Genomic DNA, 26577 nt, shown 5'->3' with positions numbered 1-26577 from the left:
GAGGAGTAGAGGAGTGATTAATGGGAATTTTCAGGTAATTATTTTAAATCTATTTTTTCTTACAAACGTTTACTTGTGAGAAATACCCTAATTTCATACTAATACATTTCCATGTATTATAAAATACAGGTATCCTATCTTATATACTGTTTTGAAACTTCTTTTATTATTAGTGCCAGCATAGTTTCTTCTCAGTATATGTGAAGCTACATTATTCTTTCTAAGATCAATATATTAAACAATTGAATTCCAGGAAGCCATAAGCTATTATTGATAGGCATTTAGCTTTTTGCCTCTTTTTCAGCATTACATGCAGTGGCATCTGCTCATTCTGGTACATACATGTTGGTAAACTTGAAGGCTTGCTCTTGTAGCATAGATGTAGCAGTGAAGTTGTGTGGTCAAGTGTCTCCAGTTTGGTCCTAAGGGAGGTCATCTATCCTGCCCCACTAGAGGTGCTTTCAGTACAATGACTAGACTATACCAGAACTAAAAATTTCTTTACTCATCAAAAAGTGAATTCTGAGAATTCAGAGATAAGAAGAAATAGACCTCTAGGCTTTCAGGAAGGTGAAGGTGGACAGAAGTCAGGTGCCCTGGGGTTGACACTCACGGCTGCTGGCTCTGCTGACATCCCAATTCTTTCTCTTTACTTTCTTCAGTCCAAGGGCAAAATTCCACATGTGACCCTCATCCACTGACCTGGGATCTTGAGAACAAAACTCTGCAAATGAGCCTTTAGATGTCATTTTCATCCTCATCATATTTGTCACCTCTCTTCTCTTAACTGAAGCCATATCCATGACTAAGCTTGCAGTCCAGCTAATCAGGAAGCCGAAGTTTACCATGTAGGCCTGCCCGTTGTTTTATATTTTTCCAACGCATGATCCTTGTTTATCTTTATATTAAAGAGTAACATTGCACATTGCATGTTGTGTGTCTTGGATTGCTCTTCCCCTGACCCAACCATGAGTTAGTGGGGCCAGGACCAAAAGGTCCCATCTCCCACATCATCCCTGGCAGTCTCTAGCATTTATATCCGACCTACACAGTGCTTGAAAATTATAGAGTAAGGACTCCATTCCTGGACAACCCTAAAATCCAAGCTTTGCCTCCCGATAAGCTTCTCCCCACCACTTCAGTACCACAAGTTGCGACCGTTCTGATGTTCACTTCTATAAACAAATATAACGTATTTAGCAAGTAAAGTACCATATTTACTCCATTAATTATGGATTTCTTAATTATTTAACAGGTCTAAAACTGTGTTAACATATTTATTAGGTTCTTAGGTTCTGTACCTAAGAGTATTTTCCCCACAACTCCAGTGTTTTTTTAACTATTTTATTTTGAAATAATTATTGATTTACCAAAAGTTGCAAAAAAATGTGTAGAGAGGTCATGTATACCCATCAGTCACCTTCTCCTAATGATAACACCTTGTATTACTTTAGTACAGTATCGAAACTAAGAAATGGACATTGGTACAATCCACTGAGCTTACCACAGTTTCGCCATTTTACATGCACTCATTTGTGTGTTAGAACACTTGTGTACACTTATATATATAATTTCATGCACTTTTACCAGCAGTGTAGGTGTTCTAACTATCACCACAAACAAGATCAAAAACTGTTTCATCACCACACGTTTCCCTCATGTTAGCCTTTATAGCCACACCCACCTCTTCCTGATCCCACATCCCTAAACTCTGTCAAACACTATTATAATTTCCTAAATGTCATAGAAATGGAATCATATAGTACACTACCGTTAGGAATGGATTTCTTTCACTCAGCATAATTCTCCTGAGATCCATCCAAGTTGTAAAGTGTGTCTATCGTCTGTTCCTTTTTATTGCTGAATAGGATACCATGGTGTGAATGTACCACAGTTTGCTTACCCATTCCCCCGCTGAAAGACATCTGGGCTATTTCCACTTTTTAACTATTGTGAGTAAAACTGTGGTGAACTTCATGTAAAGGTTTTTGTGTAAACATAAATTTTCATTTCTGTGGGTAAATTGCCCAGAGTGCAACTGCTGTATCATTTGGTAATCGCATGTTTCGTTTTGAAAAGCCTGCCAAATTGTTTTCCAGACAGCCTGTACCATTTTGCATTGCCTTTGGCAATGTGTGAGTGACTCAGTTTATCCAGTGTTGCCTGCATTTGGTTTTGTCACTGTTTTTTTCAGTCATTCTGATAGGTGGGTTTAACATTTCATTGTGCCTTTAATTTGCATTTGCATGATGGCTAAAGATGTTGAATAGCTTTTCCTAAGCCTGTTTGCCCTCTGTTCATGTCTTTCATCCATTTTATAATTGGATTAAGAGGCAAGAAGTTACCTCTAGAGAGGTGCCCTGGCTCTGGCTAACAGGCAGAGTAAGAGAATGTGAGGCCCCTCGAGACTCACTTTTCTTGACAGGGAGGGCAGAAGTGGGGCTGAAGCTATTAAATGTTCCTTAAATTAGGACTGAACTTGGATATGGAACAGGATTAAGAGGTGGGGGCATCTCTGGGTCCATCTGTGGAGATCTGGATAGGGCAGAAGAAGAAGGGGGATATGGGGTAGAGGAAAAACAGTGGAAGGAGGGAGATACGGGGGATGCCTTCTAAATGACGCTAGATTCATCACTCTCAGCCTGCTCAATGGAGTGCAAAAAACTATTCTCCTAGACATGTGGTTTTCAACTCTGGATATCCATTAGGATCCCCTCGAATGCTCAGATTCAACCAACTGAATCAGAGCCTCTAGGGATTAGCCTAGTCATCAGTATCTTTAAGGTTCACCTCAGTTGTTTCTAATGAGCTGTCAAACTTGAAAACCTTATCTGATGGTGTATTAGTTTGCTATGGCTGCCATAACAAGACACCACAGGCTGAGTAGCTTAAACAACAGAAATTTATTTCTCACAGTTTTAAAGGTTGGAAGTCCAAGATCCAGGTGTCCACAGGTTTGGTTTCTTCTGAGGCCTCTCTCCTTGGCTTGCAAATGGCCTCCTTCTTACTCCTTCTTCACATGGCTGTCCCTCTGTGCACACACCCTGGTATCTCTTTATGTGTCCTAAACTCCTCTTATAAGGAAACCAATCATATTGGATTGGTGGCTACCCTAATGGCCTCATTTTAATTTAATCACCTCTTTAAAGGCCCTATCTTCAAACACAGTCACATTCTGAGGTACTGGGGGTAAAGCTTCAGCATATGAATTTGGGTAGGACACAGTTCAGTCCACAACAGATGGTATGAGAAATACCTTGGTCTGAGAAATTCATCTCCCTTTTAGCCACCTTCCTGGAACTACTATACAACACTTCTGCCATCACCTCATTAGCTAGAAGTCGGTCATGTGACCATTCTTGGCTGCAAAGGAGGCTATAAATGTGGTCTTTTACTGGAAACATTACTGTCCCAAACAAATTTGGGATTCTTTTATTAAGAAAGAAGGAGAATAAGTATAGAACATATGCTACACTTTCATACCCAAGGCAGCTAGAAGCACTACCTCAATTATCATGTCCTTTCTACCCAGTTTTCCAACCACAGTTTTCATGGGTTCAAACAAAACTGCTGCTTCAGAGACACCTGAGCTCACTCTCCCATCCTCCCAAATCCCGTGTCCCAGAATATGCCTGAGTCCTCACAACTTAGCATGCTTAATCTACGTCATTTACTCACTCAGTCATTCATTCAACAAATATTTATTGGTTACCAATGATATGTGAGGCACTGTGATAGGCACTGGAGATAAATCAGAGAACCTGACAGACAGGGTCATGGTTCTCATGGAGCTCACATGCTACAGGGGTTGATACACTCAAGATTTGAGAGCCATTAAGAAAATAATATGGGAAAATGTGACAGAGAATGAGTAGGGTGGGGAAGGCAAGGAAGGACTTTCTGAAGACGTAACTTAGATTTAATATTGAAATAACAACAAGTACACAGTCAGCAGTGGGAAGATATAGGAGCTGAGCCCTCGAGGCAGAGGGAAGAGCAAGACGAAAGGCCCTAAGATATGGGCAACCTTGGCAGTTTTAAGGAACAGTTTGTATGCAGTGTGTATTGGGAGGACAGTGTTAGAAAATGAGGTGAGAATGGTAGGAGGGGCCCAATAACAGAAGGTCCTGTGGGCCATGGGAAGGACTCTGGGTTTTGTTCTTATTATGATGGAGCCATTGGGTCCTTTCTGAAAGGAAGGGAATTATTATTATAATCTACCTCATTAAAGCTCATTCTAAATGTTCCTTGGAGGACAGACTGAAATAGAGCAACTGTACGATCAAGAGACAAGATTAGGAGGCTACTACACACATGACAGTGAGAGGTTACAGTCTCGTAGACCACAGTCGTAGCAATGGAAGGGGTGAGATGGGGTTTGAGATGAGATGTATCTTGAAAGTACTGAACTTGTTGATGAAGTCCACGTTTGTGGTAAGGATAGAGAGGAATTAAGTGTGTCTCTTGGAATGTGGATTTTTGCAGCTGGGTTAGGGCGGTTTTCTTCGATGGGGAAATGAATGGAGGCCCAGCTTTGGTGCAATGCCAGGAAACTAACCGTTCAGTTTTGACCATGTCGTTTGTGGAGCCTATGAAAAATCTGGGTGGGGAGCATGTGGTTGGATGTATAAGTCAGGAGATCCTGAGAATATTCTTGGCTGTGGCAAAAAAAACCCAAAAGAAACAAAAAAAACAAGCATGCAAGCAAGCAAACGAAAAACCCAACTGTACAGTTCAATCTGAAAATACAGGTTGATTCCACATATGAGCATGACACAGCTCTAGATTCTGGAAGGGATACAAAGACATATTAAATCCAACTTCACTGAGCTATAATTTGTGTTCAACATAATGCATCCATCTTTTTTTATTATTTTATTTTTTGGCTGTGCTGCGTGGCTTGCAGGATCTCAGTTCCCCATCCGGGGATCGAACCTGGGCCCCTTGCAGTGAGAGCACCGAGTCCTAACCACTGGACTTAGCTGTAAGCCTAAGGCTCTGACCTGCCAGGGGCTACGAACTGTCAGACAAGAAAGATATATGTGTGGAATATAAATATCATTCATCCACTTATTCATTCATTCATGCACCTAGTGCATGTCAAGCGAAGTGCTAAGAAGGGAAGATAGGACCAGGAAAAAATTCAGACAGTGTCTCTGTCTTCAGGAAGATTAGGAGTCAAAATAGGGAACTGCACGTGGCTCTGGTTGCTAAATAGTAAGGGAGGTATTTGGTGAGATAATTGGGGCCCCAAAAGGTCTAACCCCAGTGCACAGATGCAACTCTTCCCCTTCTGCATGTCTCATTGACAATGCTGTGGCATGACCTAGAACATAGAGCTGTTAGAATAGAATAAGCCTGAACATTCTGTGCATAAATGGCTGAGGAAACAGCTTTCCAAACCTTCCACCCAGCAATCAGTCCTGATTATGTGCAGAAGTAGATCTCAATTTCATTTAATTCTCACAGTTGGAGTTGTATGACTAATTATTTTGTCTCTGTATCTAATTAAGAAGCGGAGGATAAGAAGGGTGAACTATCTTGAAAGAAAATAGCAGATCTATTGATAAGAGGAAAGTGTTAGATTTTATGCTGTGAGCTATTAACAAGTGTGGAATACTAGTTCCCATCCTTTAGGTCCAGGCTGAGGGAGTAGCAATGCAAATTTCTCAGTCAAATGCCTGGGATTCATTGGCCATTCGAGAATTTTAGGAACTGGAGAAGCTATAGGAAAATGAAAGCCTAACATACCATCCTCCTGCCTGCTCCGCATCATTGCTCCTGCCTCTGCTCTCTTGTTTTCTATGATAACGTCATCTTAACATTAGGTTTTGTTATTGACTGAACTGTGTTCTCCCAAAATTCATATCCTGAAGCCCTAACTACCAGTGCCTCAGAATGTGACTGGATTTGGAGATAGGGCCTTTAAACGGTGATTAAGTGAATTTAAGGCTGTTAGGGGATACATTAATCCCATCTGACTGGTGTGCTTATAAGAAGAGGAGTTTAGGACACACAGAGAGACAGCAGAAGTGTGTATACAAAGAGGGACAACAAATTTCTGTTGTTAAGCCACTTAGTCTGTGGTATTTTTGTTGTGGCAGTCTAAACAGTCTAATACAGGCATTATGAACGTGTTTCAGTAGTTCATGAAGCAGGTAGAGTAGACTGTCAGAAAGGATGAAAATAAAGTGATGGTAAAAAATACCAATGATCAGTAAAACTGAATGAAACGTGGTTAATTTGTATTACTATCAGGCAAAATAGACATCAAGCGATTGCAACCAAGAAGGCTACTATCAAATCATAAAAGAAAATGTATTAAGAAGATAACAAATTCTGAACTTACATTCACCTGATAACATATCTTCAAAAACATATATAGCAGTAAGTAACAAAGTTACAAGTAATAGAAAGTAAAATCCACTTTTGTGTATACGATAAGGAAAGATACTTGCTTATATAACTGAGAGCCCAGAGGTAGAGGAGACTTTAGGTTGGTTGATCCAGTGGCTCAAAGATATAAAGACTCAGGCCCAATCTTGAACCAATGACTGTGACTAGGGACATAGGATTATTGCGTGAGATCTAGAGTAACTCTGGTCTCACCCTTGGAACTAGCAGGCAAATTCCCCCCAAACATGTGACTGTATGAGGGAGGAAATGCACTAATGAAAGTTTGAGACCACTTAGGAAGATGAGGAATGTATATTGCATAGGTAAAGAAAAATATTCACCTTCAGGCACCATTTGAAAGCACAATTATCAGTATGAGCATAATACCCACAGTACTCAAGCTCAAATGGTTTTCAACTACTATGTCTTTCCAGGTAACAAATACTTCTATTCAGGAAATACCTACATTGAATTAGCGAATGGGGAGCTACAAAGCACTAGAGCTCTCACCCCTGCAGTAAGTTTAGGAAGGACCACAAAGGCATCCATGGTAGCGTACTGAAATCTCTTTTTCTTTCTCAAATTTTTGGCAAAGCTTTCTCTTTACTATCGTACTTTGATATTATTGTGTCAGGATAGTTTGACTAGAAGGGAATGGATTCTTTATAGTTACAATTTCATCAAGTATTACCATTCTGTACACATACAACACAGAGTTCATAAAGGTATGAAAGGTGAGAAGCAAGAAAATTGCCAACATTTATGATCAGCAACAATTTTCTTTAAAGAGCACCATTAAATTTCAATATGGAATATCTTTAAAAGCTTCAAGGTTTTAGAAGAAATTCAGTCTCATGAAAATGTAATAAAATTAAAGAACATCTTCTGTTAATGTACATATTTGTAAATATGCAAAAAGTAATATTCCTCTGGGAACACTAGCACAAGAACCACCGCAGCCCTGCCGCCTGGCATACCAGGACCCAGCCCATAACACCAACAGGCTGGCACCAGCTCTTCACGTGTAAGTGGTCTTCACGTGGATGGGATTTTCAAAGTGTATCAGAGAATCATACCATCACAAATGACATAGTTTATGAGCAAAAACCCTGTAAGGAATCCCTGCCTTCTCGCCCCTTTCCATTCTTTGTCCTCAAAAGAAGTTTTCACGGTGGATGTAATTTTCTGTTTCCAGGCTGTGGTACTCCCCATGAATGAGCTCATCACCTAGAGCTGTTAAAATTTACACTGTGCTGGGGGAAGGGAGCACACTGAGTACTCTGACAGGGAGCACTACCTACAATTGTTTCTCTTCTTTCCCATTGCTTGACACTGACAGTAAAGTCACTTCTAGTTAATTAATAAGCTTCTTAAAGGAACAAAGAAAAACATGTTTCGATTACCATTTCTATAAAGGCACAGCAATATCTCATAAGTTCTCTTGGATAATGTTACCAGATTAAGTCAATTTTACTTTCTGAAAGTAAATTCACATAGGATCTCTACTTGAGTTGTACATATTTGTGTTTGAACCAAAAGCATTTGAGTATTTGTGTTTAATTTAGCAGCATCACAAATGTCTGTTATTCTCCTTTCCCAAGTCTCTGTGTTAAACAAAGCCACTAGCACTGACCTCCAAAACGTCCACCCCAAAACAGAAATATAAAAGAGTAAAAGTTGTTCCCAGTAAACCTTGCCAAACAACATTCAAGAAGAATAGCTTATCAGCCTGCCTCACCTAAACAGACACAGCACCTGATACATGCAGTGAGTGCCTAAACTGCCTAGCTTATATAAGCTGTGTTCATACAGGTGTTTACCCATAGCCTTAGCGTCCCTTCCCCAATGTATGTTATAAAGAGCTGACAGGCACCCACTGGTGTAACTAAATATATTTTTTAATCCTAAAATAACGCCTGGTAATCATCGCAGGGAAAGAATAAATGATACGACCTTTAGTTCTGACAGGAGAATATCTGACCCTTCCCAGGTAAAGTTATAATTAGAACTCCAGGGTTTGCCTTTTGGTGAAAGAAGTTGACCTCAATCACCATTAGTGGATTTGTCCATTACAGAAGCTACAGTTGGGACAGACATCAGGTCTTGATGTCGGATTCCATCCAGTGATTGTATACAGATGCTTCCTAAATGCATCTTGAGGTTTCATAATAGGCTCTATTGTAAACACGTGGCTCCATTTTCATACCGTGCATTTACATGTGTCCCATAAATAATTTTCCAAAATTATCCAAGTAACAGCAATGTGCCCAAGCAGAGTCACTCCAAAACATCACTACTTCCTTCAACAGGCTTAGAACTACAAACACAGTCTGTTATCGTTACTAGTATATTCAAATTTAACGATGGTGCAAAATTTGGTCTGTTGTATTTTCTTCAGGTTATTTATGTAGCCATGCCACGTTGCAGGGTGCCGGCAAAATAATCCCACTGCTTGTATAGCATTAAGTTTGCCTAAGCCAGCAAACGGGCAAGATCACATCAAATCTCTTTTGGATATACAGACAGATCTTCAGTTTTCCGCACCAATCAGCAAAAGAGGCATTTGTAAAACTGCAATTAAAAAACAACCCTAAAACTATATTGTATATTCTCCTTTCTCTGTCCTTTCTAGGAAGATGCAAACAAAATATAAGTGCAGTAATATCTAATTCAGATTCTGCTCATTTTTAACCTTTGAATTCCGTTAAGAGCCATAAAGTCTGCAATATTTCTCTTAGAATGTTTAAAAATAAAAGAAGGAAATGTTTTCAAAAAACGTATAACATTTTATACCACCTTTTATATACACAAATACTTCACTTATTAAGGATAAGTTTATATTTATACCTTAAAATGAATCCGAGGGCCTTAACTGGCTTCTGCTTTGATTAGTGAAAACTGGAATAATAATCATAGTAACTAGTCTATAGAATTGCCAGTATTAAAGGAGTTGACGTTTCAAAGTGCCTGACACATAGTAATCATTATATACATTTGTTTTTCAAATTAACAGCTAAAATTCACTTATTGAGTTTGCTTTAGTTTCTCTTAGACTTGCATGAAATTACGGCAACAAAGCTTACCTGTACCCACCGCTTAGGTTTTTGAAGCGGTCCCTAAAATATGGCAATGGTTATGGATTTAGGGAGGACCTAGTCCATTGCTATGTGTTAATTTATGTGTTAAATTTCACGTGTTATAGGGAAACAATTAGCACACGAAAGAAGCACATTAGCACATTAAAAGGGGGCTGGGGCAGGTGAAGCCAGCCTGTGTTCTGAGGAAGATCATCGGGAGGCACCACCATCAACGGGAAGCCCAGGAATGTGGGCAATCTCAGGTCTCCAGGTCTCGTGAAGAGAACGGCCTCCTGAAACATGCAGCCGGGAGAACCCTGCTGTCACTATCCTACACTCAGGAGGCTGACCCAGCTTTTGAGCACCGTGGGCTCCTAAGGCTATGGTCACGCGGATGCGGCCATCAAGAGGCAGGCCCTGACAGATATGTGGCAGGTCCAGACCTACTGGCCATGTCAGCACCATGAGCCCTTAAACCCTGAGCTCGTGTAGTCTCTCTGGACCTATTGCCACTATGATCATGTGGTAGATCCAGCTTTTCAAGTCGCTAGAGCATGGCAGACTCCTAAACCCTGCCCATCATGTGGATTCATCCTGTCATGTGGCCCTCACTAGCTAGTGGCATGTGGAAGCCTCAGCCCTCCAAGTCACACAGGTGACCTGCTTCTGAGAGTCGTATGGATGCTATGGTCGGTCACATATCCCCCTTGGTCACACATCAGGCTCAGCCATCTCTGTCTCGTGAAGATTGCTGGCTACCAGAATCTTCAGATCCCTGAGTCAACACGGATGTGGCCGCTACCATCACATGGCAGGCAAAGCGCCTGCCGTCATGTGAACACCGCACCTACCCTTCGGCTGTTGGTTGTGTATATTCTACGGTCATGGGACATGCTGTGGTCTCCTGAGGCTCACTTCTCTCGGTCACAGTTCACGATTGAGAGCTCCTGAACCCTGAGGTCACCTGCGTCCTTCTACTCTGTGGCCTCCGCCAGCCAAGCCCCCGGAAGTCAGGTAGGGCCCCACAGCGGCGCGTTGCGTTATGTTACGTCAGTCCCGCAGTCACGTGACGCCATAAGGTCGCGACCGAGGGGGGCGCCCTTTCAGCGTGTGGAGAGCCTGCCGAACGGTGGGTAGCTCGGCTTAGCCTTCTGAGGAGTCAGACCGAGAGGTGAAGAAGACCTTTAGAATTAAGGTACTTGTCCTGGCTGAGGGGGAACTTTGATGAGGCTCTGGCTCCGATGGCAACCTTTCCACCGACTTTCATATTCTGCCACGGTAGGCGGTAGACGGTAGGCGGTAGTCGGGGAGGACGGGCGCCCGCCGGTACTAGAGGTTTACTCAGAATTGGCGGGACAGCGGGCGGCAGGCGTTCATGGGCTGCTCTCGGCAGCTAGGCTCGGGAAACTGGGTGGACCCCTCCCTTCTCCCTTCCTTCCCAACCCCCACAATAAAGCCCTACTCTTGCTTATCTCCCGTATTCGTATTCACTGCCTGCCATGTGGTGGTGTCCTCTGCCCTGCTCTGACCACGTTTGTTGTTAAGAACACCAGAGAACTCCAAGATGCCAGTTTGTATCGATGATTTCAAATCTGATCTGAATTTCTGTCTCTTAATTTTTTCTGTAGAGAGAGGCAAGGAGAGAGACTTTTTTTAATTTGGTATTTTTCCAGTAAATGTGTGAAAGTAGCCAGCACCTTAAGGTTCAGAATTTGTTTTCTGTATTTGCTTTGCGGATCAGTAGCTTTTCGAAGTGTGTGTGGGGGGTGGGATGCCATAATCTTTTTCTGCTTGGACTCTCTAAACGGCTTAAATTAGTCCAGCCAGACACTATTGTCTTCTGATTTTCCTTCTGATTTTCTAACCATTCCTTGTTACATTCCTTGAAAGCTCTCCCCTTTCCTTCATGTGGGAAAAAACAGTGAATTTATTTAAGAAAACCATATTAAGTAAAATTATAGATGATGCATTTCATAAAAATCACGTAGATGGTACTTAATGAGTAAAATGCAGCAAGTAAAAGATAGTGTTTACATTTGTGAGGGATTTAAATATTGTTTGAGAGGTGGTTAAGGGGGTGATATATATATTTTGTATTATATAATAGCCATTTCTTTCCTCTCATTTCAATACTTTCAGGTTTGCTCTACAAGACACTATGTCTGAGAGACAGCAACAACAAAAATGTTTTTATCCATTGAAGAAATATGGGACATACAAAAATGAAGGTAAAAAGGATTTCCATATTGTCATATTTTAAAGATAATATGCCACTTGAATCTCAAAGAATAGGGTAGTGTCTTAGCTTGTCCACGTTGCTGTAGTAGAACACCATGGACCGGGTGGCATATAAATTACAAAAATTTATTTTTCATGGTGTTGGAGTCTGTGAAGTCCATAATCAAGGCACCAGCAGGTTCAGTGTCTGGTGAGAGCCTGCTTCCTGGTTCATAAAGGGCTGTCTTCACGCTGTATCCTCACATGGCAGAAAGGGCAAGGGAGCTCTCTGGGTCCTCTTTTGTAAAGGCACTAATCCCATTCATGACGGCACCTCCCTCATGACCTAATCACCTACCAAAGACTTTACCTGCAAATACTGTCACCTTGGAGACTAGGTTGGTACATAAACATTCAGTCTGTAGCAGGTAGTTTCCTTAAGCTATATGGGAATGGAACATTTTTCCACAGACCACTGTGGAAAGTACTAGTGTTCCTCAGGAAACATTTTGGGAAAGCCTGTTCAAAGTAAATCTCTTCTGCCGCATTAATACCTTGTACCTTTGTTTACTAAGAAGAATGTATGCTTACTAATAATTAAAATCTGTTCTTCTCATTAAGAAACCACTTATTGCTAACTCATTTTATCTTATGTCATTAGTCATTCTCTCTTTTGCTTAATCTTTCCAGTTTTTCATTCTTTACATATAACCTCAATTTATGTTTCTGATATCATGACGGCAAGCAATAAGTGCATATGTGCTAGTCATTAGGAAGTCTTAAAAATAAAATAAAATGCCCCACTCTTGAAAAGATGATACAACTTACCCGTAAGGATGAGTGGATGAAATAGCTCTCATTTTATACCAATTTTCCACACTTTTTCAAAACTAGTTTGTTATTATTATTTAATCATTATAGCTGCCATTTTTTGAGTTCCTGTTTTATGTCAAGCACTGTGGCAACCTTGTCATACCAGTTTTCTCATTTAATCCTCAGAAAAATCCTGAGAGGATGTTATTTTAATTCACAGATAAGATACAAGAGTCAAGATAGGCTAGATTATGCTGTGGTAATAGACAGTCCCCGTATCTCAGGGGCTTATTCCTCACTTCGACTACATGTCCATGGCAGGTGCATGCCCCTCACAGGATGGTGGACTTTGGGGGTCTGAGCCATTCTTACTGGAATGACTTGGAGACCCAAACTGACAGAGCAGCCATCATCTAGAAAGTTGTCAGTCTCTGTGCCTGAGGGGAAGAGGACCCTGCAAGGTCTCAATCCAACAAGCATATGTTCTGGCCCAGAAATAGCACATGTCACTCACAACCCATTAGCCAGAACCAGTCACATACACAGCCCTGCCCAAACAAAGGAGGTCAAGAAGTACAGCTCTTCCAGGTCGCCGGAACAGGGACAAATGGAAACACATGGCAAACAGCACTACCGCACGATGGAACTGAGGCTCAGAGAGGTAAAATACTCGCCTAAAATCACATACGCAGTAAGTGACAGAGCTTCACTGGATTATTCTATCAAATACTTGACAAGTCGATGTCTGAGATTGCTTGTGTCTGAATCACCTTGATGAGGGAGGTCTCTAGCCCTGTTCAGGCACCCGACGTAGTTGGTCAGCCGGGGGACTGCGGTAGCTGTCATATAGCTCCCTTTTACGCTTTCCCCTCGGCAACGTTACTTCGGAAGGAAAGTGGGTTCTTGCAAATGACTCTGACTCTTCCTATACACCGTACGTAGACCACATGCCCTTACTGCTCCCTTTAAAATGTGAATTTTTCCCTTTCATTGCTGGATTTTCCTGAAAACGAGTTGGTTGCCCGGCATTCTCCAAAGGTCACCAATAAGGTTCCTCTTTGTTGTTGTTATTGTTGATGAGTGTCATTATGAACTCCTGGCTTTTGAACATGTTGGTGGGCTTCAAACCATCGTTATGTGGTGTTGAGCAGAGGAGTGAAATGATTTGATTTGCTCTCTGCTGCTGGGTTGAAAAGAGACAGGTAAGGGAGCCAGGATGAAAGCAGAGGGGCCAGCTGGACAGCAGTACAGTCCAGGAGGTAGCCGTTGGTATCTTGGCCAGGGTGGTGGTAATGAAGGTGGTGAGAAGTGGCTGGCTTCTGGACATACTTTGAGAGAGGGGCCGAGAGAATCTCCTGACCAGTTGGATGTGGAGTGTGGGAGAAAGAGAGCACGCCAGGCCCCCTCCGAGGTTTGGGGACTGAGCAAGTGGCATTTGTGGGTCAAATGCCCTATCTGTGTTTCCTTTCACTTCCAGTGCCACACAGGGAAAGTCCCAAGGTTGTGAGTAGCAGGATTGCCCTGACAGCGGGCCACGCAGGGAAAGCAAGGGCTCCCCAGAGGAGTTCATCTGAGGCCTGGTCGTAATCAGTCCATCGTGGAGTGATCAGCAGTGGGCGGATCTTTACTCATAAGCGTGCCCTGAGGCAACATGGAATAGTTAATGTACAAAAGGCACAGCACACAAACCTAGAGAACCTTAAGTATTACAACCCAACGGAAGCTGGTTTGTAACAGTGTAATTACCATAATCCTCCCTCCCCACAAGCCACTAGTATGATTATCTGCTGGTTCACTGTTTCAGTGGAATGTGTTAAAAATAAAATACCCTTAGTGAATCCACCCATGGGGAAGAGAATTGACACGATCTTATTTCTGCAGGTGTGGAAAAACTTCCAAATCTTTTGACATGGTGAATTAGATATGCTGGAGGGGAGAATTTGTGGGTGGAGGGGTGAACAGCAACACAACTGCTAGGAGTGAATACAAGGTGAGGTATACCCAGGACACTTTCTAAGCATGCCTGTAGCTTCAGTATCCAGTACAGTAGATGTCAGAGTAAAGAAAATGAACAAGAGCCAAAGAGAGGCCTTACAGAATGATGAAAGGATCAGGACACCAGGGAGACATAACGTTCCTAAATGTGTACGCACCAAACAACAGAGCCTCAAAGTACACGAAGGAAAAGCTGGTGGAGCTGAAAGGAGAAAGAGCCAGATCTATATTTATAGTGGGGGCCTTCCACACCCACCTCCCTCTTAGCAAGTGACAGAATTACTAGAGAGAAAATCAGCAAGGATATAGGAGTCCTGAATAACACAGTAAACTAACGAGATCTGCATGACATAAAGAGAACAGTCCGCCCACCAACAGCAGAGAAGAGGTTTTTCCCCGAGGGTCTCTGTAACATTCACCAAGTTAGACCATCTCCTCGACCATCAGACAAGCATCAGTAAATTCAGAAAGAATTGAGGGACTTCCCTGGTGGTGTGCTGGTTAAGAATCCGCCTGCCAGTGCAGGGGACAGAGGTTCGAGTCCCGGTCAGGAAGATCCCACATGCCGCGGAGCAGCTAAGCCCGTGCGCTTCAACTACTGAACCTGCGCTCTAGAGCCCTCGAGCCACAACTACTGAGCCCGTGTGCCACAACTACTGAAGCCCGTGTGCCTAGAGCCCAAGCTCCGCAACAAGAGAAGCCGCCGCAACGGGAAGCCCGTGCGCCACAACGAAGAGTAACACCGCTCGCCGCAAGTAGAGAAAACCCGTGTGCAGCAACGAAGACCCAACGAAGCCATAAATAAAGAAATAAAATTATTAAAAAAAAAAAAAACAACACTTGAAATCTCCCAGAGTGTGTTCCCTGGCCATGATGGAATCAAATTAGCCACCAGTAATAGAAAGCCAAAAGAAGAATCCCTAAACACTGGGAAATGGTGGTTGACACATCATTCCAGGTTATCATTCACACCCTTGTTATAAAAGGGCTGAAGTTAGGAAGAGTTGCCTGCTGAGCTGAAAGGCATTTCAGGCTGGCCCAATAGAGAGGTCACTCTGGCTCTTTCCAACAGAGTATTGTTCAGGGCAAGGCTGGAGGGAGGGAGACAGTTCAGGAGGCCGTTACATCAGTGCCACCTGACATTAAAGCTCCAAGTGCACTGGCAAAGGAAGTCCAGCTAGCTTGCTGGTTGTTAGTGGAATCGGTTTGGTGGCTCATTGGATTTGGGAAGCACGAGAGAGGTATTGGTGTGGTTGCTGGAAAGTCCTGAGAGAAGGCAAGATTCGGGTGCCTTCCTGGTATATATGACTGGTGTCCAGTCTAGCCCATGGACGCATACACCTCGGTTCTTTATCAGTCCTGCTCCACTGTTTTAAAAGTTTCAGCGCAGTTGTCCTCTCCTCCCTCCTCCCTCTTTGTCCTCCTTGTCGTCCTCTTCCTCATCCTGCTCCTCCTCGATTCTTCCCCTGATAGTGCCATCTGTCGGATAAGGCTGTCCTCTCTGCACAGGCAGAAGAGTGTCCTTTCTGAGGCTTGTGGGACTGGTCCCTTAGGCCAGGTTGGCACTTTGCCTGCCCTACCATGCTGTTAGCCTAAGACATGGTACGTGGTAAGTGGACCACAGATGTGTCTGCAAACTTGTATTTTTGCTCCTCTTTTCAGAATACAGTGATGGTGGTAGATCACCTCAAGGAAGAAAGAAAGGTTGGAGTTCTTTCCCAGGTAATTCTGGCGAGAGGTGCCCTCATTATGAACACGATAGATGTGAGCCTCAGCCCTCACAGCTCAAGGAGGATGATGGAAACGTCGTGAAGAGGGATGTCCAGGAGGACCCCGAAGTAAGCCAGTAAGTGGCCAGGCAGCAGAGTTTGTACACAGCAGCCCCTGGGACTATGCACCTCTCTCACGCTCCGTGGACTTGTTTTTCTTCTCTCACTGCAAATCTGAGGCATGCTAGAAGTGAAATAATGGTTGAGCAATCCTAATTGTAGAGCTGGTGTCAAAGACACGAGGGTGTACAGAAGACTTTCTTAGCACTTATGGCCACTCACCCGCCTTCTCTCCACATCCCCCCTGCAGCTCTCCCTGTACCATCCGAGGCAACAAGAGAGGAGTGAGATGGCACAGTGAAGGCCACATGCATACTACTGTGTGGAGAAACAGAAAACCTCTGGAGAGAGAAATGGGGGAGAACACACAAGATGGAATCCCAGGGAGCTGGTTCAGGGTCACAGTGAGTATCCTGTAAAATGTACGGAATGCGCAGGAGAGAAAAGGCAGGGGGAGCTGTGTTGGTCTCATGTAGAGATGCTGGTTTCTTTCACTGGGGACAGTTTGTAATCTGTCCTTTTTACTAGCGGGAGTTAACAGTCTTGTTCATCTAAGGGCAGGTTCAGAGAAGCAATGTACAGGGAGCAGGCTGACCGTGAGGAGAACGGAGGAGCCTGTCTCAAATCAAAGATGGAAACTACTGCCAAGGATATGGAGCGACTCCACATTGGAGGTCTCAGCTTGGCAAGCTGAGTGTGGGAGACGGAGGGTCGAGCCTCTGGAGACCTTGTCTGAGGGGCAAGCAGTGTCTGCACCGGGTAGGATCTCCTGGAAATTGATAAAAGGAACATCATCTCTGACACCTTGATTATGTGGAAGAGAGTTTGACTGGAGAGAAAGAGTATTTAGGAAATCTATATTACGCACACCCATAAGAATTCATGCCAGTGGTCCCTTCTTTACAAGCCCTTTCAAGCTCAGTAGAAGGCCGGAAAAGAACAGGAAAAGGTTCGTCCTCCAGCCTAAATTCCCTGTTGTCTGTCCTCTCTCCCATGCCTTCTTTTCATCCTTAGATTCCTTATGGGATAAAGTATGACAAGACATGGCTAATGAAGTCAATCCAGAGCCATTGCAGTGTCCCCTTCACTCCAGTGGACGTAAGAGAGGATGCCGAAGCCAGACGCATGGGCACAGGGAAGGGGGAGAGAGAGAGACCTGGTTCAGCAGGGTCTGCTGGCTTCTGAAACTATTGCTGTTGTATTCAATCCCTGTAGTTCCACTTTATGCAAAATGGGGCTCGGTTCTTTGTCCAGGAAGCTAGCACTGCCTCTGCATTGATGGATGTCAGCTACAAGATTCGTGACGAGGAGAGCCGAAAGGTGTGTGTCGAGGGTGTTACGTGTACCTCGTCCTGAGGAAGGAGTACAGGCCAGGGGCTGGTTGTCTTCTTTGGAACTAGAGTTCCCGGTGCTTACCCCACCTCTTCTTCCTGCAGATACCTGTCTTTGTCAGCCCCTCCGCTGTTCCCTACTCTGTGCGGGATAAGTTGAAGCCAGAAGAAATGGAGCAGCTAAAGGTAATGGAGACTCACGGCGAGTAGTGTGTCAGCGCTCAGACCCACCTCTCCTTCTTCCAGTCCCCCGTCCCGCTCGCCCCCGATTTCCCTGCCACCACCACAGCCTCAGAGTGGCTCTCTCCATCTCTCTCTCCGCAGATGACCTTGAGCAAACGATTTGATGTCTCCCAGCAAGCTCTTGACCTCCAGAGGCTCCGCCTTGACCCAGGTACGGCTGACAGCAGTAATTCTAGGGCGTGCGAGGGCAGAGGGGTCTTCCTGGAGGGAGACTTAGGGATGGTAACGTGGGGAGGGGCTGGTGCTGGCCCCACACCCCACTCAGCCATCCTATTCCCTCCCCTCTCCTTCCTGAAGACTTGGTGGGCTATGATATTGATATATTTCTGAATCGAAGAAGCTGCATGACTGCCACCCTGCAGGTCATCGAAAAGAATTTCCCTGAGGTGAGGCTGTAGGCCCAGTGCTGGTATTAGGGTAGGGGGTGGAAGAGATGGGGAGGAGGGCAGATTTGTCTCCAAGGTCCTAGATAGTAACCTTCACTCTACCTCTTCTTGCCCCAAAGCTGTTGTCCTTGAACTTGAGCAGCAACAAACTGTACCAGCTGAATGGCCTGTCTGACATTATACAGATGGCCCCCACAGTCAAGATCCTGAACCTCTCCAAAAATGAGGTGAGAAGAGGGAGCCAGGTCAAAGTTGGGTTGAGAGTGGGGGTGGGGCATGTTAGTGGCCATCAGAGTGATGACAGGAGGCAGGTGAAGGTACCTGTGTGGGAGGGAGGGGTCTGGGGGTGCAGGGATCCAGATGTCCCTCTTTCCCTGGGATTCCTTCTCCCACTTCCGCCCCATATTTCTCAGCTGACGTCTGTGTGGGAGTTGAACAAGATGCAAGGGCTGAAGCTTGAAGAGCTGTGGCTGCAAGGGAACCCATTGTGTGACACTTTCCCAGACCAGTCCACCTATGTAAGGTCAGTGTGAACACCCTGTCACCCTTCTTGGTGACCTTCACCCATGGGAGCCTAGACTATCTGTGACAGTGCCCCTTTGCCAAAGGTGGCAGCCCTGGTCTTCTGGGAGGATCACAGGCCTCACCTTCTGCTCTCTCTGTGCCTATCACCGGTGAGGAGTTTCCTTCCCCTGACCTGCTCACCTCTGCAGGCGCTCTGGGGTCTGTTTCCAGCTCTCTGCGCCCAGCTATATTCCAGCAAGACTTCCCAAGAGTGTGCCCCAGGAAGCAGGGCTTCTCCTCCTCACCAGGACCAGGAGCGACCAGCCTTGATCCAGATGCTGGCGCTCTGGACTGAGAAGGGTCCTCCTGTCCAGGGCTTCTTGCTGAGAGAAGCCTTCCTTCTTCGTGCTGAGATGGGGTTTGCCTCCCCCGTTCTGAGAGGGGCCCTCTTCCCCTTCCTCCAAAGGGATCACCCCTCCTCTCCCAGGTTGACATGGGGGCTTTCCTGCGCCATGCTGAGGGCTGAGGCCATGGGTGGCTGCTGTCATGACATCCATTCTGCTGGCCCAGTGCCAGGAGCTGGACCTCCTTGGGAAAAAACAGGGCTCCCTGAGTCAAGGGGCCAGACGTGGGCTCACGCCAGTGATCAGAGGGCTTCCTGAGGCAGGAGTGGAAGGCAGAGGGCAGAGGTGGTAGAGGAGAGAGAAGGACAGGCCTCTGAGGGGCACTTCCCATCCCTCCCTGCACACGTCACATCATCCCGCCTGGTCCTTCACAGGAGCCCTGGGCAGCCTGAGACAGGTATGATTCCTCAGATAAAGAACCAACTCAGAGAGGTGCAGGGGTCATCGGGAGAGAAGACAGTGATCATCAGAGGGGGCCACGGATCCTCAACCCCATACTGAGCTGGGACCTGACCCTTTCCTCCTTCTGAGGAAGATCTGCCCCCATGGCTGCTCGGTTTCCCATGCCCAAGTCTGGCTGAGCTCACACAGGTGACAAAGTTTCAGCCAGCATCCAGTGGGCCCCCAGCCCAACATGTGCATATTTTCCATTCCTACCTGGTGTGTCTGGGCGATGCTGGGGCAGGTGAAGAGCCGCAACAAGTGTGCCGTTTCCCCTTTCTTCTCTCTTCTACCCTGACCCCGACCACGGGAGAGCTTCTTTCCCTTCCCTTTGTTGTCTCTCTCTCCCCTGCCTCTGTGCCCCTATGTCTCTCTCATCTCTCCCTTCCTACCTTCACTCCCTTTCTGTCTTCATCCCCTCCATCTCCCTCCCTGAGCCCCACCTCACTCACCTCGCTGGCCCAGAATCCTGGGCCGTCCCTGGGGGGTGTCGGGGTCTTGCCAGAGTGCTGGACCCCCAGTGAGGTAGCAGAGCCCCGGGCTCCCACTCCATCCGCTCTTCTCCCCACAGCCTTCAGTGGGGCCCTGGAGGAAGGGAGGGAGGAGTAGGAAGCCCTGCCGCACGGGTTTGAAATGCTGGTCCCTGTGGCACTGGAGAAGGGAGTCCTAGTAGACTGGGTGGGAGCTACCCAGGCGAAGGAGAGGAAGGGAGGCAGGGAAGGAATATTAAAGTGAAGGTACTGAGAGAGATGAGGAGACAGTGCCTTTCAGACAGTAAGATGACAGATGCTCAGTGCTCAACATGCAAGTGGACTGAAAACCCCTAAAATCAGGAGCAGAGGTGGGCAAAGGGTGCTGCTGGATTGGCCAGAACACATTGATCTCTGTTTATGGTATTACTGTTTTAACTCAAAGGAAGCATTGCAATCTTGAACTATCAACCACCTCTTCTCTATTTTTGGTTTTGGACAGGGCCATCAGAGAATGTTTCCCGAAGTTGTTACGCCTGGTAAGTGCCTACGTAAATCATTGTCTCTTACGAATGTCAGTGGCCTCTGCACCTGCCCTCAAGCCCTTTGGGTCTTGCCTAGATCACATATTAGCATCAGAACCTTAACCATTTTGGGGGACATGGACTCCTGAAAATGACATGGATATACTTGCTGGAAAAATACCCATAAATACACACACGCACACACACAAGTTGAATATAACACTAGAGACTTCCAGGACCTCATGATGAAGACATCCACTGTAAGCTTTCCCATGGAATTTCCAGGGCCCTTTCACACCTGACCTCTGACCCTCACCCTCCTGGGCCCATCCTTTTCCCGGATCATCCAGGGCCACTCCCCTGGTCTCCACTCCTGACTTCCTCTTCCCTTCTCCAGGATGGCCAGGAGTTACCATCACCAGTGACCGTTGACGTTGACACTCCCTACATAGTAAAGCCCTGCAAGGTGAGGAAGAGGATCAAACAACATTTGGGGTGTTGCAGGGAGGCTTTATCTACTGCATAGTCTCAAGTGCCATTTGATTCCAGGGAAGCTACTTCGGATCTGATGAGCTGAAGAGCCTAGTCCTGCAATTCCTGAAGCAGTAAGTACCTCAGGGAAGCTGAGCAACGGGGGGAGGGCTAGGACAGGTGAGGCCACCTGAGCACAGGTCTGCTCAGGGGAGTTTTCAAGTCTCATTTGAGGTCCAGACCATAGAGATAGACTGTCTTCATTGCTCCTCCTTAGGTACTACTTGATCCATGACTATGGAGACAGACAGGTTCTCGCGGGTGCTTATCACGAGGAGGCCTGCTTCTCCCTGATGATTCCCTTCCACCCCGAGGACCCAGCCCCGTGAGTATCACAGTACAGCCTCTGCTCCCGGGCCATGTGGCCCCCCAGCAGACACAGGCCAGCTCCTGCAAACACCCACCACCCACTGTTGCTCTTTGTCTCCTAGAAGCAGCTTGTGCAAGTATTTCAAGGACAGCAGGAATATGAAGAAGCTCAAGGACCCCTGTGAGTGTGTGATGGGAAGACTGGGTGGGAAAGGGCGGTGAAGGGGTCAATCATAGGGCCCAGGGCGTGACAGCCCCTGACCTTCGCTCGCTTCCCCTCCCCTCACAGACCTGCGGGTCCAGCTGCTGAAGCACACAAAACGTGTCATTGTGCACACTCTCTGTGTGTTGCCCAAGACTCAGCATGCCTTCAGCTCCTTCGTGGTGGACACGTGGTACCAGATGGTGAGCGCCTGCTTCCTCCCCCGGGTGGGCCCAGGAAGCCGCAGGTGGGTGGGAGGTGGAGGTGGTGACTGGGCGCCTGGGCTCTTCCCTTTCAGGAAACGATGCTCTGCTTCTCCGTCAGTGGGGTGTTCAAGGCAGGTGAGTGTGTGTAGACCCCCAGCGCAGATGCCCCACTGCTGCCTCCCCCTGGCCAGGCTCACTCCCAGAACCACCTAGCTTCCCTGACCCCTTCCCTTCCTTTCCTTTCCCTTCCCTTCCCTTCCCTGCATTCCACCCCTCCCCTCCCCACCTGCCCTCCCCCACCTCCCCTCCCCTCCTCTCCCCTCCCCTTCCCCACTGTGTTCTCCTGCCCTCAGGCTTCCCACAGACAATCCACGTCTGAGCTGTGTCCATGCCTGTCTGCCCTGCACACCCTGGGCGTTGGTGACACAGGCTGTGGATTTTGGTGGCTCTCATCCCAGATCCTTACTCTGAGAACTTGGGCCATTACTGAACCTCTCGGTTTCATTTGCAAAATGGGGTAGTAGTATCCATCTCTTGGGCGACTGTGAAAAATGCACCCCGTGAACTTGTGTGGTGGTCGTCAGGGGTCCTGTCACTGGGCGCAGACTGCTCCTATAGTTGCCCTCCCCATTCCCGACACCCTGGCCCCCGTGAACAATTGCCCTCTCACCATGAGTGTCCAGTCACACCCTGACTGGGGACCGCCGTGTGAGCGTGTACAGCAAGTGCAGTTGTAAGAGGTACTGTTGTTTGTTTGCTGTTGAAGTGGAAGGAAGTTCTCAGGGCTGTGTGCGTGCCTTCACCCGGACCTTCATTGCTACCCTTGCCCGCTACGCCAGGTGAGAGCCCTGTTGTGGGCGGGAATGCCCATCCCCACCTGGGCTCAGGGGCGTGGGAATGTGGTGGCAAAGACCTTAGGTTTACTCGGCATTGTGGAAAGCCAGCAGGGAGATCCCAGGAGCAGTGTAGCCTAGTGGTTAGGAAGAGCGTGGGCTCTGGAATCGGCCTATGGGTTCTCTCCTTGAAACAACACTCACTCGCTGTGTTATCTTGGTCAAGTCACATGACCTCTGTGTGACTCAGTGTCTTCTTCCGAGAATGGGCATCAGAGCGTCCAGCCCTTGGGCTGTGGTAAAGGGTAAATGAGAAATTGCCCATGGGTTGGGGATAAACCTATAAATCGAGTGAATGTGGTAGACAGTCTCTCCAAAGGTGGGCTCTGTGGGGAGGGGCAGAGGTACCAGTCAAGGAACCTGGGAGACAGACACAGGAGGGACGTGGAAGGAATCTGGTTGCTGAGTGCCAGTGGGAGCAGAGTCAGTATTGGGGGTGTGGGTGTCCATCCATCAGTTGTCTGAGGGCCCATTTTTCCTTCAGTCCGTGCATCGTGAATGACGAGCTGTTTGTGAGGGATGCCGACCCCAGTGAGACCCAGAGTGTGTTCTCCATCCCACTGCCTACACCCACCTCAAGCTCCATGCACCCCTCTCCCAGCAGCAGCAGGACATCATGCAGGCATCCTCCACCCCATCTGAGATGAACCTCTAGTGTTCTCAGAAATGAGTGCTGGGGTTGCATGGGGATAGGAGGGAGCTGGGAGGTGTAGAGGAGTGATTAATGGGAACTTGAAGGTAATTTGTTTTCCTTGTTTATTTCAGTCATTTTTAATCTGAACATTTCATTCGTGGTACATATAAAGCTACCTAGTTATTTTGAGCAGCCTTGTATTATTTTTATTAATTTCATGGATGCTGCTTCTGTATTAACAGACAGTTGGGTGTTCAGGAGTGTGCATGAGGTTCATTCCACCGTATATGTCACAGTACATGTGGAGGGGAAAAAATCATTACCCCAAAACATACCTCCCAGAGGTAACCGTTGAATGTTTTCACCTTCATCATATCTTCCTGTAAGTTTGCTTATGTAGGTGTTTACATATTTATTAAGCACGTTTATATATTTCTATATTTATCTACAGAAAATGAGATCTCATCATGAGAGAGAGAGAGAGAGAGAGAAGGAAATAGAGAGACTGAGACAATGAGAAAGAGAGGCTTGTGGCTGAATGGGGAAGAGGGGTCCAAGGAGGGATTATTTAATCTTTAGTGCCTTGAAACTTGAGCAAGTTAACAGCTAATGTGAAGGAGCCATCTCAGCTCATTTGTAACTCTTAAATTTGCCCATATATTAATTTTCCTTCTTATCTTATTTCTACTACAGAGCTAATGAGACACCTCAAATGGAATAGTATAAATTTTAAGCCCAATATATATTTATTTATTAGTGAATGGAAGAAGGGACAATTGTATTTCAATGAAATGGTAGTACTTTTTAGGTTTTTGTCTCACAGGGAGGCAGCACATGGTTGAAACTGTGGTGTGATGTGGCTGGATGACGCATGATCTGAGGACCCCTGCACTGTTGAATGGGAGACAGGTCTAGAATTTTCCTATAAACGTATTAACATGCGTAGCAGTCCAGGAGCAGCAGTTAGGCAAACACTACAACTTGCTGCCCTGGTGCCATCTCTCACTGAGCTCACCAGGTGAGTCAAAGGCAAGCCTGTCTTCCCAGCGTGGGGAACTGGGTTAGGGTCTGCTCAGAGGCACGATGTTGGGCAGCTCTTAGGAGCTTCTGAGTCTCCCAAGAAGCTAGAGATCCTTCTGTCGTTAAAACTTTGAACTCAAGGCATACCAGAGAGATTTGCTTCCTTCATAAAGATATCTATATGCTCATTAGGAGAAACAATGAGAAACACCTTTCCATAATGCCTGCCTTAGCCCCAGGTTTTCTCATTCACCCGTCAGGACAGCTCTGTGTTAAAGATGAGTCCCATTTCACAGATGACAAACTCCTCCTCATATAGCTTCTATCACCTATCCAGGTAAGTGGGAGTTTGGGAATGAGGTTCCATCCCTCGCCCTCTCTAGAGGACAGTGGAGCAGCCTCCCTTTTAGACAGTGGGCTTCTAGGCCTGGAGAAATGGTCCTTTTGTTCTCCCCTGATATAACAGGCCCAAGGGGTACTCCCTCAAAACCCCTATTGAAGAATATGATAGTGCACATACATGTGCACATGCATTCATTAACTTGGAAAAGCATTCATTGTGCTCAATTTCATGGGGGAGGTAAAGTAGAACCAAATGGAATTGACAGCATATCTCCGTGTGTGTGTGTGTTTGTGTGTGTGTATCGACGGGCTGTGTATAGGAAATGTTTAAAGTCATTAGTGATAAAAGTACAATATGTCAGGTAAAAACGTGGAGATGACATACCTCTGAGAGGCAGGCACTTCCTTCTTTACCTCAGAGTCCCCCTTCCTTAGTGTGCAGGACAACTTCATTTTTAACATCTTTATTGGAGTATAATTGCTTTACAACATTGTGTTAGTTTCTGCTGTATAACAAAGTGAATCCAGTATGTGTGTGTGTGTATATATATATATATATATATCCCTATATCGCCTCCCTCTTGCGTCTCCCTCCCACCCTCCCTAACCCACCCCTCTAGGTGGTCACCAAGCACCGAGCTGATCTCCCTGTGCTATGCAGCTGCTTCCCACTAGCTGTCTGTTTTACATTTGGTAGTGTATATAAGTCCTTGCCACTCTCGCACTTCGTCCCAGCTTACCCTTCCCTTCCCCGTGTCGTCAAGTCCATTCTCTACATCTGCGTCTTTATTCCTGTCCTGCCCCTAGTTTCTTCAGAACCGCTTTTGGTTTTTAGATTCCATATACATGTGTTAGCATACGGTATTTGTTTATCTCTTTCTGACATACTTCACTCTGTATGAGAGACTCTAGGTCCATCCACCTCACTACAAATAACTCAATTTCATTTCTTTTTATGGCTGAGTAAATATTCCATTGTATATATGTGTCATATCTTCTTTATCCATTCATTTGTCAGTGGCCACGTAGGTTGCTTCCATGTCCTGGCTATTGTAAATAGAGCTGCAATGAACACTGTGGTCCATGACTCTTTTTGAATTATGGTTTTCTCAGGGTGTATGCCCAGTAGTGGGATTGCTGTGTCATAACCCTCTTGCACTGTTGGTGGGAATGTAAGTTGTTCAGGACAACCTTTGAGGACTGAGGAAGGTAGAGTATCTTTTGTATGAGGAGAAAGCCCTTCAAGGGTCAGGTGTGGAAGTTTCCACGGGGTACCTATTCCGATACCCAGAAGACAAGAGCAGGGAGATGGCAGTGGAGAGGCAGCTCTGGTGGTCTTCAGTGGGGAGGGAGCTAATAAGGGTATAGTCCTTCATCTGGGCACCTCCCTGGAAGCCCCCAGGTCGCCACTGTTTGCAGCTGAGAACCAGGAGTGCTGTTGGGTAAGAACCTTCCCTGAGTCATGAAAGGTTGGGCACAGGGCCTGGCACCCAGAGAGAGCCCAGGGCTTGTCTGCTTACTTCACCTCCATTCTCTGTCTTCACTTCCTATATTCTCCAGCCTCAGTTGGGTTCGTCCCTAACTTTGTGCTAATCACCACTCCTACCATTCACACTTGGCTGGGTGGTAAGAAAAATAATAATACTCATAAAACTGAAAGAATAAACCCACAATAGTAATAAAAGATAGCAACAATTATAGCACACATATTAGATGAATTACTTGCTCAAGATAAGTCAACCAGCCAGTAATGGTTCCCAGTATCAAATCCTGGTCTTCTGACCAAAAAGGCCCCACCCCTAACCCCTGT

The 26577-nt window shown here is 46.0% G+C and overlaps 1 protein-coding gene across 1 annotated transcript; it reads left to right on the top strand.

Annotated features, from left to right (window-relative positions):
• Positions 1-13719: 13719 nt before the first annotated feature.
• LOC309978030 (nuclear RNA export factor 2-like) lies at positions 13720-23418 on the top strand (the record flags this gene model as incomplete). The annotated part of the gene is made up of 20 exons (XM_082864393.1): positions 13720-13914; positions 15571-15739; positions 16161-16344; positions 16578-16731; positions 17342-17425; positions 17543-17647; positions 17764-17844; positions 17983-18052; positions 18199-18287; positions 18407-18514; positions 18701-18810; positions 20609-20645; positions 20974-21096; positions 21180-21235; positions 21379-21486; positions 21593-21651; positions 21760-21875; positions 21971-22013; positions 22645-22717; positions 23256-23418. 20 exons carry the CDS (start codon positions 13720-13722, stop codon positions 23416-23418), a joined length of 2127 nt encoding a protein of 708 aa, XP_082720519.1.
• Positions 23419-26577: the final 3159 nt, after the last annotated feature.

Source organism: Leucopleurus acutus (genome assembly GCF_964270905.1).
Source record: "Leucopleurus acutus genome assembly, chromosome: X".
Lineage (NCBI taxonomy): Eukaryota > Metazoa > Chordata > Mammalia > Artiodactyla > Delphinidae > Leucopleurus > Leucopleurus acutus.
Note: the sequence above shows the minus strand (reverse complement) of the source record. Positions and strands in the feature narration are given on the sequence as shown.